General features: G+C 40.5%; 1 protein-coding gene across 2 annotated transcripts; it reads left to right on the forward strand.

Annotated features, from left to right (window-relative positions):
• The first annotated feature begins 3,254 nt into the window (after positions 1 to 3,254).
• LOC146670519 (A-type voltage-gated potassium channel KCND3) lies at positions 3,255 to 17,234 on the forward strand. Of its 2 annotated transcripts, XM_085407480.1 has the most exons (3): positions 3,255 to 3,394; positions 14,688 to 15,137; positions 16,021 to 17,234. In XM_085407480.1, the coding sequence occupies exon 3, from the start codon at positions 16,078 to 16,080 to the stop codon at positions 17,182 to 17,184; it is 1,107 nt and encodes a 368-aa protein (XP_085263606.1). In that variant the 5' UTR covers positions 3,255 to 3,394; positions 14,688 to 15,137; positions 16,021 to 16,077; the 3' UTR covers positions 17,185 to 17,234. The 2 variants fall into 2 exon arrangements, with proteins under 2 accessions (XP_085263606.1, XP_085263607.1); XM_085407481.1 differs by lacking the exon at positions 3,255 to 3,394 and having other exon boundaries at positions 14,680 to 15,137.
• The last annotated feature ends 1,235 nt before the right edge of the window (positions 17,235 to 18,469 follow it).

Genomic DNA, 18,469 nt, shown 5'->3' on the forward strand with positions numbered 1-18,469 from the left:
AGTTAAGATAAGTGAGGGTGTAGATAGTTTCTACAGAGGCTATATAAAGTGCTAGTGGTTGTGAGTGGTGGTTCAGTCCATGTTATTATTGTGTTTGAGGGTACAGTTGTCCATTGTGGGTGTGTGTATGTTCAGTCCATGAGTTTAACGTGGGTCAGATGTCAGGAGGCAGAGTTCAGGAGTCTGACAGCTGTGGGGAAGAAGCTGTTCCGGTACCTGGTGGTCTTAGTCCAGAGGCTCCTGTGGCGCCTCCCAGAGGGCAGGAGGGTGAAGAGTCCATGTGATGGGTGACTGGGGTCTTTGATGATTTTCCCAGCCCTTTTCAGACACCGCTTCCTGTAGATGTCTTTTATGGCAGGAAGTGGTGCTCCGGCGATGCGCTGGGCAGTTTTCACGACCCTCTGCAACGCCTTCCGGTCCGAGGTAGAGCAGTTCCCGTACCAGACTGTTATACAGTTGGTCAGGATGCTCTCGATGGTGCAACGATAGAAGTTCACCAGGATGTCTGAGGACAGGTGGTTCTTCCTCAGAGTCCTCAAGAAGAAGAGGCGCTGGTGAGCCTTCTTGACCAGCTTGGAGCAGTTGGTCGTCCAGGTGAGATCCTCGGAGATGTGGACTCCCAGGAACTTGAAGTTGCTCGCACGCTCCACAGCCGTCCCCTTAATGTGGATGGGTGGATGTGGGTCAGCATTCTTCCTGTAGTCCACGATGAGCTCCTTGGTCTTCTCGGTGTTAAGCAGCAGGTTGTTTCTGTCGCACCACTCAGCCAGACGATCCACCTCCTCCCTGTAGGCAGCCTCATCGTTGTCACTGATGAGGCCAATCACCGTGGTGTCATCTGCAAACTTAATGATGGTGTTGGAACCATCAGCAGGTCTGCAGTCGTGGGTGAAGAGGGAGTAGAGGAAAGGGCTCATCACACAGATCACACAGCCTTGTGGTTCATCGTGATTGTAGATGAACAGTGGTTATCCAATCGGACATGTTGGGGGCGGTTGGTCAGGAAGTCCAGTAACCATTTGCAGATGAGGGAACTGATACCCAGGTCTGTAAGTTTCCTGATGAGTTGTGAGGGGTGGATTGTATTGAATGCTGAACTGAAGTCTATAAACAGCATTCTGGCGTAGGTGTTGTTGTTGTCCAGGTGTGAGAGGACAGAGTGCATTGCGATGGAGACTGCATCCTCTGTGCTCCTGTTCCGGCGGTATGCGAATTGGTGGGGGTCCAGGGTGGGGGGGAGACAGGATTTGAAGTGTGCTAGGACCAGTCGCTCTAAGCACTTAGTGATGATGGGGGTGAGTGCTACTGGGCGGTAATCATTGAGGCAAGATGGGTTGGAGTTTTTGGGTATCGGGACGATGGAGGTGGATTTGAAGCAGGCCGGTACCACAGCGTGGGCCAAGGACAGATTGAATATGTCTGTGAGCACTCCTGCAAGCTCCCCAGAACACGCTCTGAGAACACGCCCGGGGATGCCATCAGGGCCTGCAGCCTTGTGGACATTGATCCTGCTCAGCACCGCTCCTACATCGGTGGGGGAGAGAGTCATAGGTTGGTGGTCTGGCGTCATGTCTGCTTTGGTTGTGGTTGTGGGGTTCCCTCGCTCAAAACGAGCATAAAAGTTGTTGAGCTCATTGAGGAAGGAGACATCAGAGGATGCGGGGGAGGGTTTGGTGGTCCTGTAGTCTGTGATGGTCTGGAGTCCTTGCCACATGCGTCGGGGGTTGGAGTTGGAGAAGTGTTCTTCTACCTTCTTTTTGTAATGGTGTTTGGCTTTTTTGATGCCCTTCTTTAGATTAGCCCTGGCTGTACTGTAGGCGTGTGCATCTCCTGACCTAAAGGCAGTGTTGCGGGCCTTCAGGAGGAGACGAACATCCCGGTTCATCCAAGGCTTCTGGTTGGGGTACATGGTGATCCGTTTCTGGGTGGTGACACTGTCTGTGGTTTTGGAGATGTAATCCAGTACAGATGAGGCGTACTGGTCCAGGTCTGTGTGGGTGAACATATTCCAGTCTGTGTTTTTAAATCTGTCCTGGAGCACTGCGTCTGTCCCCTCTGGCCACACTTTAATTGTCCTCACAGCAGGTTTCACACGTTGGATGAGTGGTGAATACCGTGGTGTGAGGAACAGGGAGAGATGGTCCGATTGTCCAATGTGGGGGAGGGGTGTGGCTTTGTAGGCTCCAGCCAGGTTGGAATACACATGGTCTAAAGTCTTGTCTCCTCTGGTGTGGCAGGAGACATGTTGGTGGAATCTGGGGAGGACTGTCTTTAAGTTGGTGTGGTTGAAGTCGCCAGCAACAATAAAAACAGCCTCGGGGTGTTTATTCTGGTGTTTGTTAATGGCTGCAGAAAGTTCTTTCATGGCCAACCTAGCATTAGCGTCGGGGGGTATATACACGGCAGTGAGTATGATCGAAGTGAATTCTCTGGGGAGATAATAAGGTCTGCATTTGACCATTAAAAACTCCGCATTAGGTGAGCAGTGACTCTCAGTAGTAGTGGAGTTCATGCACCAAGCATTGTTAATATAAATGCACAAACCTCCACCTCTGGTCTTGCCGGAGTCATCTGCTAGCCTGTCGGCTCGGTGTGTGTGGCGTCCTGCTAACTCGATAGCATTGTCCGGGCAGCTGTTGTTCAGCCATGTTTCGGTGAAAAACATGACATTTGAGTCCATAATCCGTCTGTTGTTAGTGATGGAGAGCCGTATCTCATCCATTTTGTTTGCCAGAGAACGGACATTGGCGAGAAAAATACTGGGTAAAGGCAGCCGGTGTGGTGTTAGCTTTAGCTTAGCCCGTAGCCCTCCGCGCCTACCTCGCCTTTGTTTACGATCTCGGCGCCGTCTGCGTGCACTTCCGCCCAGCCGGGGAGAGTGGGCAGCCTCCGGTGTTCTGGAGATCTCTGGGATGAGTCGGAGATCGGCGATAAAACTGTTGGAGTTGTGAGTCCAGATGTCCAGAAGCTCTTGTCTGCTGTAGGTCAGCAACGCACAAAGGCTAGATTACCTTTTGAGCGGCTGGAAGTATCCCTGCCAGCCTGCCGGGGTATTCCTCTGAAAGCCGGGCACTTTTCACTTTTATGTTGAAATGGTGACACTATTGATTCAGAGACATAAACCCTGGAGGACTTTCAAAGCATGTCTCCACCCCTCTCTGAATCAAAGACCCGTTTGAGGGGATTTGAGGGGTATATTCCTGTCAGAAAAACAGAATCTGATCAGATACTCCAAGAAATTAACAAATAATGTGAAACTATATTTTTTCTGTAACTCTTTAAAAGATGAGCAACAAGTAAAAGTAACCATCACCAGATATTTAGAACTCATCAAGGTCTTTGTGCTAAGTACAATCTGTGGCTGGACTCAAATAAATGCCATTTGACTTCTCAGGTGAGTAAAGTAATTCTTTTTCTCGATGTGAAATGGCAGGCTGTGACTGCTCATATAGTGCAGTGTTTACCTCTAGCTTTGCCATTATCACTCACCAGACAGATTGTCTCAAAGGCACAATCAGACCAGTTGAAGAAGATTGTTTGTTTATGTCTTTCTTGCCGTGGGTATTTTTGTGCAGTGCCCTATTTCAGTCTTGATAGCGGGCCATAATTTCAGTGTTCACTATGGAAAAGATCCTTAGAATAAGCTCCATTTTCTGTCATTTTCATCAGTAAAAAGATCACTGAAAAGTCCAAGATGACAGCCAAATGAGAGAAAATGTTGTTGTTTTTTTGTTGTTTTGTTTTTTACCCAAAAGATCTGAACTGAGTTAAAATAAATCAGAACACAATAGTAACAGAAGGACATCACAAGGCTTTAAAACATTTAATTTTAAGCATCAATGACAAAGGGATGTTGGTATTTAGATAAGGTATTTCCCCCATATTGCACATTCCATGCAAGGAAGAAAAATGGACACAGCCAAAAATGAATCCAGCAGTCTCAAAACTTTAAGTACTCGGTCATACTTCACTCTAATCTAATTGAGTTGGAAATTAATGCTCCAGAATAAGGTTAGTGACAGAGCTTTTATAAATGAGGTATAATAATAGCCAATGCAAATTGGGTGTAATATCATCAAGTCAGTACTGGGAAGTCATGGAAGGTAAAATATCCATGGACAAAGTAGTGTAAAGTGAGTTTCAAATGTATTTTTTGTGCAGTTGCAAAAAATGCTGCATATTTCTAGTAAAGTGTGAATTAAAATGTGTATTTATAAATCATCTTGTAAAATTACAGCAATGTATCCTCAGTAAGTGTTTCACAGAATAAAGTCTTTTACGAAATAGTCTGGTACCGTGTTAAATAAATGACTCGATAATGACAGGAAAGTAACCACGCTCGCTGTTTTAGAGAAGAGGATAATATTTGAACTCGACACTGCCCTCATCAAAGTAATACATTTTAGTTGTTTATGTGTTTGACTTTTAAAGCTGATTAAGTTCAGAGCATTCATGCAGCTTTCATGCTAAAATTAACTCGGTCTGTGAAAATATCATCCAAATGTCATCACAACATCATACCTTCCTTTTCATTGTGAGTATATGGCCACTGACCCATGCCTGATTGGTCAGAGTGTTCAAACACTGGCGCTAGTGTATCGCTTTCTTTGATTTTCGCGTTCTTTCATTCTTTTTTTCTCTATCTGCTTCAAACACACACTTTTTATTTTGAACTTTCAGTCGGCGATGGTCCTTTTGATGTAAGGACAGTTTCAGAAAGTACAAAAGTTAGTGTTGCTGTGCTTTTCTACAATTTCTTTTTTAGGTTGCAAGTAGCTGATAGCGGTCCCTGTTCACATTCGAGACACAGCTGTTTATAGAGAGGTCAGAAACTTGCCATAAATCAAGGTAACAACCACTCTCTTTTTTTCTGTATCAACAATGCAGAATCTAGCAATACAACATTTCTTACCAGCCTAGATTTATGCTACAGTCTCCTGTTTTTTTATTCTTGGCCTTTCCTGTGTTTCCTGTATTCAGTTGCTAATTTCCCCCAGTATGGTTGTTCTCATGTTTTGTTACTTCCTGTTTTATTTTGTCAGCCCCTCTTCTTGTGTTTATGGTGTTTGGTTTTGCTTCCCTGGTTTTGTCTACTGTGATTAGTTTAAGCCATGTGTCTTCTCACCCTCACATTAAATCAGTATACTCCAGTCCATCCAGTCCATCCAGACACCCGTTAAGATGAAACATCAATCCCCAAATTCCTCCATGAAAAGTGACGTATTTGCTGCACAATGACAGTAAAGACTTGGCAACCTTGCTTTTATGTAGGAATATAGACAGCATGAAGTACCAAGGTAGTTCAATCCCCTACTGCACAGACATGCAATGCAAGTGAGTAGTGCACATCGGTGCAGTCTAACTCAGATCAATTGCAACATGTTGGCATTGTATCCATTTGTAAATTGGATGGCAATCAAAATCTAGGAACTGGTTATCGATTAGATGAGAAAAAAATGAATTCAGCCCGTTCCCAGTAACTACACAAAAGAACTTACAGTTCCTGCTGCCTCAAAAAAATAATAATAATAATAATAAAAGACCTTTCTCAAGTTAGACACTTTTGATTTGAACTGCTGCCCTCGGGCAGATGTTTCAGAGCAATTAAAACACAGACAAAAAGATTTAAAAATATTCTTTATTCAAAGGTCATGACTGCACTAAAGACTGCTGGGAACAGTGCATTTTTTAGGTGAATGCATTGTGCCGTGATTTCCTGCAGAATGTGAAAATGTGCAGAATTTCTGTTAGAATTTTTGTATGTTTTTTATATTTTTGTGTTTTATGCAACTTTTTATATTTTTATATTTATATATTTTTTGACATATTTGGAAGCCGTTGCAGAGGTTTGCATAGGATTTTATCTAATGCTGTTGTAATACATTGTATTGTATATTTGCAGTCAGTCTGAGTCCGACCACCAGGCAACTAGTTGCAAGGTGATTGCAGTCACTTATTTTTAAGCTAGTATGACTGAACAATAAGGGAACATAATGTTGGTCTCTTGACCAGTCAGCTCACTGCTTTGATGCAGGTTAATTCACATGAAATATGAAACTTGCATCCATTTTTTCCTCTGATTTATTCTGGTGAGCCACCATGAGGTTCACGTCTGTGGAATTGAGTGAAATAGTTAAAACTATTAGAAAACTATGAAATCTTGCACACATGCTGATGTTTGTCAGTGTGTGTCAAACGTGTAGATACATAATAATCTGCTATTTTGCATTTAAGTCTAATTCAAACACTAATATCAACATTTTTGAGTATTTTAGCACATTTTTGAAAAGTGAGATTTAAAGTCATAATGCTTAGTGCTTTGATGTTTTTGAGCAACTGGTACATATTATTATGATGCAGACGATTAGTAACCCAACAGGAGGTTGGGCTATAAGATCCTACTGTTTTAGCATTTTCATCTATCAGCACGTTTTTATGTGCGTGTGTGTGGGCATACATGTTGCTGTAATACAAGACAAGAATTAGAAAATTCTTGTGCCTCTCACATGAAATCGCGCTAAACTTTCAGAGAGTGAGGTTTGTCACATTTGAACGCACTGAGGCTGATGATTTTTGTCAGCCAGGACTGCTATAATTGAAAATATTCATTACTCTGTGTAATTTATAACTTTGTCATAAATCAGCCTTGGAGTTCTTGGACCATCCAGTGTGCTCATTAGAGTTTTAATTAAAGCACTGAACTACGATAACGTTGCGATTTTCTGAAGGGCAATGAAATATAATGGTAGAATCACTATATCTCCTCTTAATTTTCTCTATTGTACAGTACAAGGTTTTGTCTCTTTTGCTGGGGCTTTTTCACCACATAAACACGCAGTGCTCTGCATCTTCACACATTTGCTTTCAGATTGCAAAGTTTGCTTTGTCCTTTAAATGGTGGGTTGGAGTTATTCATGTGACAGTTACAGCATCAATAGATGGGTCTGTGTCAGCCCTGCTGCTGATGGGTTTTCCATAGGCTGTATATAATTTAAAAACATTGGTGAATGCAAATGTAAAATTTACCACTAAATATCCACAGAAGTATGTCATAAACAAACAACCTTCAGAAAGGATCATTTGCATCACCATTAGAGTCGACTACCATCAATGCTTTAGTGTCTAATTGCTTAAATTGTCTGTTACTTTAACACACCTGCATTTTCTGGGTCCATTTGCTGTTGACAAACAAGCTTTAACACTCTGCCACAAAGCTTTCTATTCACCATTTCATCCTTATGGCGGGGTACTGCGTTTACATTTGAATTCCTCATCCCACCCCCACCTGATTTGAATCTGTTTTGTGCGTGCACTATTGGCTGTTATGAATTTCACGCAGGATTTTTGTGTGGTGTTTATTTGCTCTGCTGCTCAAAGCTTAAGAGGTTCCCAGAGTCAAAATCATTTCTCTCTAAGTGGTGGGCTTTCATGAGCAGCTGCTACACAGCAGCCGGTCCTAAGATGTTGGTCAACACTGCAGTTGATGAGTCTTTTCAGATTGTGCATTTTCTTTGCATCCCTGCAGTAGGCTGGATGAACGGGATTCACATGCTTGTTACTCTGTAGTGTGGCTTTATGTTTTGGATAATGAGGGGTGGGCTTTGATGTTTTGTAAGTGAGTCATAAGATGACTACTCAAGTACAATCAAGGCTACTGGGGTCCCTGTGAATTTATTAATCCACACCCACATTGTTTTTTGTTCTCTTTTTTTGGCTCTGTAGCAAACTGATTATCTGAGCTGCTTTCTCTCCTTTGTAAATGCAATCTTTGTATTTGGCATAGTCACGATTTCACTATCTTTTCTACATGTTTTACCTTCTTGCTCTGCTTCTCCAGTTGTTCATGCATTGAAACTGATCAGAAAACACCTTTGGCCCATGTCCACCTCATTGCCTTTATTTCCTTTTCACTCGCATGTGCTGTGCCAGTGTGCCTGCACATGTGATGTGACAATAAAAGTGATTTGATTTGATTTGATTTGACTGCTACCTTTTTTCAATCCCCCTTTCAACCTATTGTATCTCTTTTTCTAACAGCTATTAAAAAGGGTTTCTTTACTTCAACAAGGAAGAAATATCTGCCTTTATTCCATTTTGAATTTCCACTGCATGTATCTTGAATAACAGTACCATGCATCTTGCAGTAATGAATGTTAAATGGCTGTAGTAATTGCTGTAGAAAGGGTTTTACCAAATAAAGAGGGACATTAAAACCACTATATTTACAACATTTGTACTCATGATTAATATTCATTGGACTGAGGCTTGGCAGAAAGTCCAAATGAAATCATTTGCAATCATCATGGGTCATATATCGAGGGATATTATGTATATGAGCTGTGCCGTGTGAGATGGTGCAGAGTAAACTATGAAAATATCATGTTATTGGTTTTCATCATGGCATCACAAAGTAAATGGATGCAAATAATCCCTTTTAAAAATAAAATCAATTATCCTTGATGCTTCAATCATGCATTAATCAATTTTTTCCCTTTGATAGAGTTCTTAGCAGCCTATCAACACAACACTAATGTATCATCACTTCATGAAGCTAATGTGAATAGTTTTAGTTTTATTCATTATTTGTCAGGAACCATCCACTAAAATATTGATCTCACAAGAGAAAAGTTGCCTTGCACTAGATTTTGCTAACAGTTAATCTCCATGTGCATTCGCTGGGCTTATACACAAAATATTAAATATGCTATAAAGGCAAATACATATCTACAATGCAAGTATAGTAATATAATTAAATATATTCATACGTCTGCAACATATTAGCAAAATTGCATTGACCTGGAGTTGTGTTGCTTGTGCTTCTTTCCCCTTTTCTGCTTTGATCTTCACCAGTTCTTAAAGGGAACGTGTGACATAGCCGCTTTATGTTTACAAGTCCTGTAACTTCTTCCTTTTCATTTCTTTCAGATCATAAATGTTTTTGAGCCTTTTAGGCAGTAAAATTCTCACTGATGATGTCTGTGAAAGAGAATCAAAAAACTGAAAAAGCTGTAGGCTGTGCTAGTTAAAAAAAAAAAAAAAAAGTCCAGATAAAAGCTCAAATGCTGTTGTGAGCTTCGGATCACTGCAGCAATGAATAAAAATGTTCTGTCACACTTTTTATATTAAATAATTTCATTTAAGCAGTTTGGATTCTCTGGATTCAAACGCAACATAATTACCACCTGTTTATTTATGTTAATGATTCTTTTTTTTTATTCCTAAACATAAGTTATTAACCAACAATCAGTGAGAATGGCTGTAAGGTGATAATAGTTCATTTTAAATGAAGATGACATTGTTAATCATTTCATTTATTCAAGTGTATTCTGACCGTGAAGGTGAAGTCAGAGTTCTAGTATGTTAAAGCAAGCGTGACCATCGTCTCAGCCGACTTCTGCACACATAATACTTCATATGTGTTTGAGACCTTGAATTATTTTTATTTCCTTGTGGACTAATACAGCAGTTGAAGTACAGAGAAAAAAAATGTCCATGCAAACCTGAAACTAACTCACTGCCCACTATAGGTACACCTTGCTAGTACTGAGTTGGATGAGTTGGATCATTGCATAGATTCAGAAAGTGCTGGAAACATTCCTCTCAGATTTTGGTTCATATTGATATGATAACATCACATATTTGCTGCAGATCTGTTGGCTTCACATCCGTGATCTCCGATTCCACCACATCCCAAAAGGTGCTCTTTGCACTGAGCTCTAGTGAATGGAGGCCATTTGAGTATAGTGAACTCATTCCATGTTCGAGAAACCAGCCGGAGATGATGTGGAACAGTGCCTTATCTGGCTGGAAGCAGCCATGAGACGATGGGGACACAGTCAAAAATGGATGGACATGGTCAGTAATAATACTCAGATAGGCTGTGGTGTTTAAATGATGCTCAGTTGGTATTAATGGCCCCAAAGTGTGTGAAGAAAATAACCCGCACAACATCATACCTACCAGCAGCCTGAACCACTGATACAGGGCAGAATGGATCCATGCTTTGATGTCGTTTCTGACAAATTCTGATCCTACCATCTGAATTGAATTGAAGCTTATTAGACCAAACAACATTTCTCCAATCTTCTGCTATCCCGTTTTAGTGAATCTGTGTAAATTCTATCCAGAGTTTCCTGTTCTTAACTGAGATGAGTGGCACCTGTGCTGTAGCCCATCTGCCTCAAGTTTGATATGTTTAGCATTTAGAGATGCTCTTCTGCATTTAGAGATGAGATGCTCTTCTGCATTTGGAGATGCTCTTCTGTATTTCTTGGTTCTAATGAGTTTCTGTTAACTCCCTATCAATTTAAAGCATTCTGGCCATTCTCCTCTGACCTCTGGCATCAACAACACATTTTCCCACACAGAGTGAATGCTCACTGGATATTTTCTCTTTTTTAGAACGTTCTCTGTTGTGTGGGGAAAAATGCAGCTGATTAGCAGGTTCTGAAATGCTCAGAACAGCTCATCTGTCACCAACAACTGTGCCACACACACACACACACACACACACACACACACACACACACACACACACACACACACACACACACACACACACACACTCAAGTTTAAATCAATCCAAATAAATGTGGTACCCTTGTAGAGATTGTTTTTTCTGTTTTATAAGGGGCTATAAAAAGACTAAATGACATACAAATATCTCTCATGCACTCAGCAAGCATTGCCCCAGGTGAAGGACAGTGACATGAGAAAAACCTTCAAAACTCAGCCTTATGGGCAATTAACTATTTAAGATATTTCCCAGTCATTGTGAAAGATTGGAACGTATGACGCATATAGTCTGAATGCACCTGTATTTTTTTAATCTAATTACAAAGATTAAACTAAACCTTAATATGCTGTTACAATTTTATCAATGAAAAAAAGAGCACATTGCCAAAAATGCAATTTTGTCAAAAAAATATCCACACAATTCATTTTAAACGACATTTTCCCGCTATCCTATATTTTGGTGAATATTTGAAAGTCTCTACTGTCACTAGTTAATGTAAAGTACTGTGAAAAATTGCTAGTAAATGTATTCTCTAAAGTTCAGATGGCACCCAAAAGCTTTGAACGTGTCACAGTAAAGAGTATGAGAAATCATCAGGCAATTGACAGATTGAGGTAATAGTATGTCAAATTATTTAATATATTAATATATAATTCTGATGCAGACAATGATAACAATTGCATTAGTCTTTATTTTTAGGCTGAATGTTTTCATTTATTTATTTATTTTTGTCTTTGTTATGCAGGGAACAGTGATAGATTTTGGAATAGTGCACATTTACCTACATTTTATTTGACTTGGTGTGCATATCACTTAACATACAACGCATAAACTTCTATGTTTACACTAAATTTTACAGATTTATACAGGAAAATTGGAAAACTGGTTTACAAATGTGCCACAGCACCATAACATGGTAGATAAAACAAAAGCAAACCCCTGTGTGAAAAATCCATGCAACTTAAAATTTTAAATCCTGGGCATGATGTTGTACATCATGTGGCAGAACTTGATCTGAATATCTGAATGTACTGGAGTCCATCAATAGCCTATCTGTCTTAATACCAAAGCCACACAGCCTCTCTCTCCCTTTCATTTTCTCCCTCTGACTCTCCCCTCCAACAGCCACACACAAGGCCATCCATTCAAAGGCCTTCCTCGTCCAGCCCCAGCAGTCCCCTGAGGCGTCTATACGTTCAGACCATGCTGCCTGGGATTAAAGTGTAAGATAGAAGTAGCTAGTGGGGATTGCTGCTTCTTCCTAGCTGATGGTGAGGCTCTGTAGGGCTTCCTTTGACACCCCCTCTCTGCTTTGGCTCACAGTTTGAAGATGAAGGCTTATTTGAGGAAAAATTATAGAGGATGGAGTTTTTGGTGCTGCTTTATATTAATGTTATTCTCTTGTACAGTATAAGAGACCAATAGTTAAAAGCATTTAACAATTGGATTACTGCATTATAATCCTGCCCTGTATTTCTTTCACATTAACTGTGTTAAAAAAAATCATAATGAGAGGTGTCCTGTGATTTTAGCTAGCTACTACTCTAAATTGTTCATGCGGTACTTTGCTTTTATGTACCAACAAAAATATCTGGACAGTCTGCTCTGTGTCAGCTGGGTTGTCTGGATTTAATAGAAAATTCTTCCAGGAATATGCATCACTAAGGTATAATAAACTGCATCACACTGTTTTGATTATTACTGAGGACTTTTTGCATTACTGCTTGTATTTTAAGTCTGCCCAAATTATGTGTTTTGAAATTACCACTCATCATCAAATGAGTCATCAAATGGCACAAATTTAAGGTGATTTCTTTCGGCATATTGCATTATTCAGAACGTGTAATTGACTTTTAGTTTTTCACAACGCCAATATCGTTTCTTTATAAATCACGTAGTGTAGCATGGATGAAAGAGTAAGGCTGTTACATTACAAAAACACTCCTTTATGGACTGTTTGTGGTCTAAATGCGACATTGTGTTTAATGTATGCCAGTATCCTAGAATGAAATTCAATGAATAAAATAAAGAGCTTCATCTCAGAATCTACAGGCCTCAGCTAGTATGTTAGATCTTAAAGTTCATAACAATACAACTGGAACAAGTCTGAATATGTATGGCTTGTTTGGAAGGGTTTCCAATAAAAGCCTTGTCTCTCTTAAAAGAGCATGCCATAAAGCTTGGGTTTGCGAGGTTGCATCTTAACAAATCAAAAGATGTCCTTCAGAAAGATGAGACCATTGTGGAAATGTTTTGCCATAATACGCAGCACCAAGCTTGACGAAAACATACAGAGCAGATCAGCACAAAGCACTCTGGTGGAGGGATGACAATTTGAATCTTGATTTGCAGCCATGGGACCTAGTCACCTTGGAGTCATTCAGTTAACCATGTATAGGTTACCAAAGTGTTCAGGAGGCAAATGTCAGGCAATCTCTCTAGCAACTAAAGCTTGGCTGAACTTGGATCATACAAGAAGACAATGATCCCAAGCACACCAGCAAATCTACAACAGAATGGCTGCAAAAGCATCAAGGTGCAGCAATGGCCCTGTCAAAATCCAGACCTCAACTGGCCTAAAATGCTGTTGTGGGACTTGCATAAACAAATGCTCACAAACTCTGATGAACTGAAGCAACATTTAGAAGAAAAGTGGGCAAAATTCCTCCATAATGATGTTAAAGCATGTTAAAGTCATACTGAAATTTATTACTTCAAATTATTGCAGCTAAATGTAGTTTAGCTGCAATACAAGCTACACAGGGTCCTGTAAAAAGTCTTTTTCACATGACTGTATGTAACAGCACTTTATTACTTTACACCACGATGCATTTTAAGGTAATTTAACATCGTTTAAATGAAAATACAAGACAGCAGTTTTTAATATTACGTCCTAGAGTACATGGTGATGTTTTAAAGTGAAGTGACCTCTAGCTGCTGTGTTAATCACTGCATAATATGCACCACGGGTGTCCCACCTGTACTCATGATGGAAAGTAGTACCTGAAAACAAACACTGAGCTCTGTGTGTTTAATTTAGTAAAAAGCTGTATTTTAACTCAAAACACGTTGTTGTCCTATCCCTAACAAGCAGTTATATGCCAAAATGTCACCTACCATAAATAAAAAATGAAAGTAAACAAGAAATTAAAATAAAACTTTAAAGTGGCTTTGAGCAACAGTCACGTTCCAACATTCGAGGTAAAAGTTAGATGTGTTTTTGCCACCTTCCCGCTACCCTTCCTGCTTTCTAATGCAAACTTTTCCCCTTTTTTAAAAGTGCAAAAACCTGAATATCTGTCATGTCCCAGCAAACACTTAATCGATGAATTACCGCTGGCTGACAATCTTGTCTTGACATTTGGTATAGGAACAGTTCCAAAATGAAAGTTATGCCAGAGAAATAATCTAACCGTTATACCTTCGAGCAGATTTGTGTAAAAAGAAAAAAAAAAAAAAAAAAGGGGGGGGGGGGGGGGGGGGGGGGGGGGGAGTATATTACATTTCTTCAGACAACACAGACAGAGGTATTTTTAAATTCCTTCCAAACAAGCGCTGTTTTGTCAAATATTTTGTCCACGAGAAAACTGTCAGCAGCATGCCAACGCATCAAGTGGCAATATAACTGACTTCATAAAAGGAGATGAGGGCGCACACCTTTGACACTGTAAGGCAAGGTTTTATTTTTTCATCTCCACAGGAAAAGGCAAAAGCAGAGTTTCTATAATTCTTCAGCTTGGAGGAAGTCTTCCGAGCTGTTTGTTTGCTTGTTTGTGAAAGGACGATTTGATCATTTAGATGAGGGACTTGTTAAGGTCAAACGTTAACAAGGGTACCAAGCAGGTTAAGGCGGGGTGTAAAACATTAGGCCTGCATGGCATGAAACATGTGCAAAGGGGAATTATTGATAATACTACTACTACTACTACTACTACTACTACTAATAATAATAATAATAATAATAATAATAATAATAATAATAATAATAATAATAATAATAGAAGAAGAATAGAAGTTTCTTGTCTGCCAACAGGGTTTATTTTTCATTTTGAGATTATAAAAATAATAATGAGTAAACAAATGCATAACTTGAAATTTTAAATCGGATTTAAAGTTGATTGATTGATCAAGTCCAGTTTCCTGCATCACAACGTCACGTTCTGCTTTACAGTGCATCACCACCATACTGGAAGTGCCAAGTGAGTTGAAGTCTGTCACAGATGATGGCAAAGTGAGGCAGAGGGGAGGAGGACTGATGACACGGAGCTGGCACAGCGAGCGAGTCGTACATTGTACTTTGTGGTGAAGGAAGGGAAGCGTGCGTCTCCTCTCCATCACATTTCACTTTTTCAAACAGTGACGGGGAATCAAAGAAGGCAGGATGTAGAATCCGTCAGACACAGACCGTTTCTTCAGAGTCTTGCGGTTAATTCTGCTGCTTTCAGTTTTTTCGCTCTGCTCGGTGCGGGAGTCTGCCGATCGACCGAGGTGAAGAAGAGAGGTGTTGCTCGCTGCCTCAGCTCGCTGGATGGATCCGAGCTCATCCTTTCTCACTTACAACTGAGGACTCGGTTTGGAAGAGTTGGGATTTTGTTCCCTCCTCCACTCCATCTCCTTTTCTGTGAGTATTCCTGTTTTCGCCGACCCTTTTATTCAGTTCTTATCTTTGGAAGGGCTGATATAAATTTAGAAATTTGCATTTATCAGGTGAATAAATGCGTTTGTTGGGGAAGTTGTGCGATTCGTGCGCTGGAGGCGAAAAGCGGTGTTTCTAAGGCGTGAACGTTTCAGAATCACTTTTTGTCACGTTTTGAGTATAACGTGCACGGACACAAGATGTTTGCTTATACTCGACCAGGTAATACAAGTCAGTAAAGAAACGTCATCAGGTCATTGTGTAATTTATGTACTTTAAAATTCTAACAGGGAAAACCGCGTAACGTTATCAGCGCATGGAGAACTCTGAAGTAGATTTCCTCCTTATTTAGATTCAACAGGTTTGGCTGTCACTGTTTTTCACCGTAGGATAGTTAATGAAGCTGCTCAGAACAGAAGCCTTATAGTTGTTTCTTAATGTCGCTGATGCTGGTTAAATTGTACATCTAATTGTTCCTTTTCGACATAGGCTTGGACACAAAAGGCGAGTCATTTGATTCACATGCATACCAATTCATTGTGGTCTAAGTCGAACTCGTGCACATTTTATTTTTTTCATAGAAATCAGATTTTACATTTCACACAAACTTTTACATCCACCTTTAGCTGTTCTTTCCATTTTTAGCAGCTCAGGTGGCATTTTGTATAGATGACATTTTCAGATATTTAAACAAGAGACTGCTGAAAGTGAAAGGAGATTTAACAGAGAGGAAAAATGTTTTGAAACTCATAGTAGAATAGGCATGATGGTACACAGCACCTTGATGGTCAGCACTGGTCATTTGGTTGAAGACTGAATGTGTTGCTGTTAATTATCCACATTCCCTTTTTTGTGTTTTCTTCTTCAGATGCCAGATCATTTTCAGGGCAGTTAAGTCTGAAGGTGTGGAAGACTTTGCTTCACAATGGCAACAGGAGTAGCAGCGTGGCTCCCCTTTGCCAGGGCTGCAGCAATTGGCTGGATGCCTGTGGCCAACTGCCCCATGCCTATCGCGCCAAGAGACAACAGCAAGAAACAAGATGAACTTATCATCCTCAATGTCAGCGGCCGTCGTTTTCAGACCTGGAGAACAACATTGGACCGCTACCCAGACACCCTACTGGGCAGTTCTGAGAAAGATTTCTTTTACAACGAGGAAACCAAGGAGTACTTTTTCGACCGGGACCCTGACGCCTTCAGAAGCATTCTCAACTTTTACCGAACGGGAAAGCTCCATTATCCTCGTCACGAGTGCATCTCGGCCTATGATGAGGAGCTGACTTTCTTTGGCATCATACCTGAGATCATCGGTGACTGCTGCTATGAAGAATACAAGGACAGAAAGAGGGAGAACTTAGAGCGGCTGCAGGATGATCAGGAAGAGAATATGGACCTGAAGATGCCCAACATGAACTTCAGAGAGACCATGTGGCGCGCCTTTGAAAACCCCCACACCTCCACCATGGCCCTGGTCTTTTACTATGTCACTGGGTTCTTCATTGCTGTCTCGGTCATTACGAATGTGGTGGAGACCGTGCCCTGTGGTGCTACTGCCAATCAGAAAGACATGCCATGTGGCGAACGCTACACTGTTGCGTTCTTCTGCATGGACACCGCCTGTGTTATGATTTTCACCGTGGAGTATCTGTTGCGCTTGTTTGCCGCACCTAGTCGTTACCGCTTCATGCGCTCTGTGATGAGCATCATCGACGTGGTGGCTATCTTGCCATATTATATTGGTCTAGTGATGACCAACAACGAGGATGTCAGCGGCGCCTTCGTGACACTGCGTGTGTTTCGAGTGTTTCGTATCTTCAAGTTCTCCCGCCACTCGCAAGGCCTGCGGATCCTGGGTTATACACTCAAGAGCTGCGCTTCGGAGCTGGGCTTCCTCCTCTTCTCACTCACCATGGCCATCATCATCTTTGCCACGGTCATGTTTTATGCAGAGAAGGGCTCCAGCTCCAGCAAGTTCACCAGCATCCCAGCTTCATTCTGGTACACTATTGTCACCATGACGACGCTGGGGTGAGTAATAGACATATGCAACCCCCACACACGCACACTGACACAGGTAAATGCATTCACACACAGTTACACGTTGTGGTATATGTGTATTTTTGTTTGTGGAATTATAACAGAGTTGCTTATGATTTTAATAAACTGAATAATTTATGAAAACCACTTTGAATTTCAAATGAGCATTAAGACAGCCTTCCCCCATACTTCAGTACGCTACAGCTTATTTGAAACTGCCAGTGTGATTAATGGTGGGGAGTGTAGCATTTATCTATCAGCACAAACATTCATGGCGTTTTGTTTGCCTTAGTTAGAGCTCTCCAAATAAGAAGACACTGTTTGAATACATGCAATACACAAGTAGATGCTCAGATAATAGATTTGTATTTGTGCAAGGGATGTACAGCTCATGCAGAGCCACATCTTGTAGTTTCTTTTTTGATCAGTGTAAATTCATGGAAAAAAAAGTTTCCACATGTCATTAGGTTGCCACAACCAAAACATTTGAACATTTTTACTAATATTGAAACAAACAGTTCTATTCATAACCCTCCAATTAACTAACAACTCTTTTCCACCTCCACACTCTTATGGCATGACTTCTAATCATCTTTGAATAAATAGTAAGTTTGATTGTTTTCAGAGGACAAACAATAGCTTTTCTACAGTTTTTTCAACAAATTTTCCTTTTGCTAATTGGGGCTAAACCAGGAGTTCCGTATGCACAGCTAAAGCTTCAGTTAAAAAATGCTTTGCAAGCGTGAAATAATTTAACTGCATTATAAAGTGAGATTTTCTTCTGTACGCCTGGAGGCAAAGCGTCCCATGAGGCATCCTCTGTCACCTTTATTATGATTCCACTCTGCTCTTAATCTTTCCTTCGAGCTCGCTGAGATTCTGTGCCATGAATGGCAAGGTGAACTTAAAAGTGTTCCCGAAGTTTGGTCGAGTGTACTACTCTATTAAAGAAGCAGAATTGAAGAATAATTACAAATTCCTAAAAATGCATTCTTCCCTCAGGCTCTCTTTGTAGATAATGCTATGTATGTAAATGGAAAATGTGCTTTTGGAAAGAAATGACATGACACAAAATAATTTTAATGGTTTTTGTGACTCACATGGGTAATGTAAATGTATTTTTGACTATAAAAAACTTTCAAGTGAGCAGGAAACGCGTTAAAGGAAATGCCTATCGTTTTAAGTCTGTCTAAAAGGAATACCTACATTTTATATGTATTGAAAACATTTTTGGCCTCTTCAAGAATTTAATAAATTGTGAAAAATGGACTTAAGATAAT

The sequence above is a fragment of the Rhamphochromis longiceps genome, linkage group LG5 (assembly GCF_057381845.1).
Source record: "Rhamphochromis longiceps isolate RC_006_pf linkage group LG5, R_longiceps_female_GT1.1, whole genome shotgun sequence".
NCBI lineage: Eukaryota > Metazoa > Chordata > Actinopteri > Cichliformes > Cichlidae > Rhamphochromis > Rhamphochromis longiceps.

Coding starts and splice junctions, on each gene's coding strand:
- LOC146670519 (XM_085407480.1), top strand. CDS start 16,078: ATGGCAACAGGAGTAGCAGCGTGGCTCCCCTTTGCCAGGGCTGCAGCA.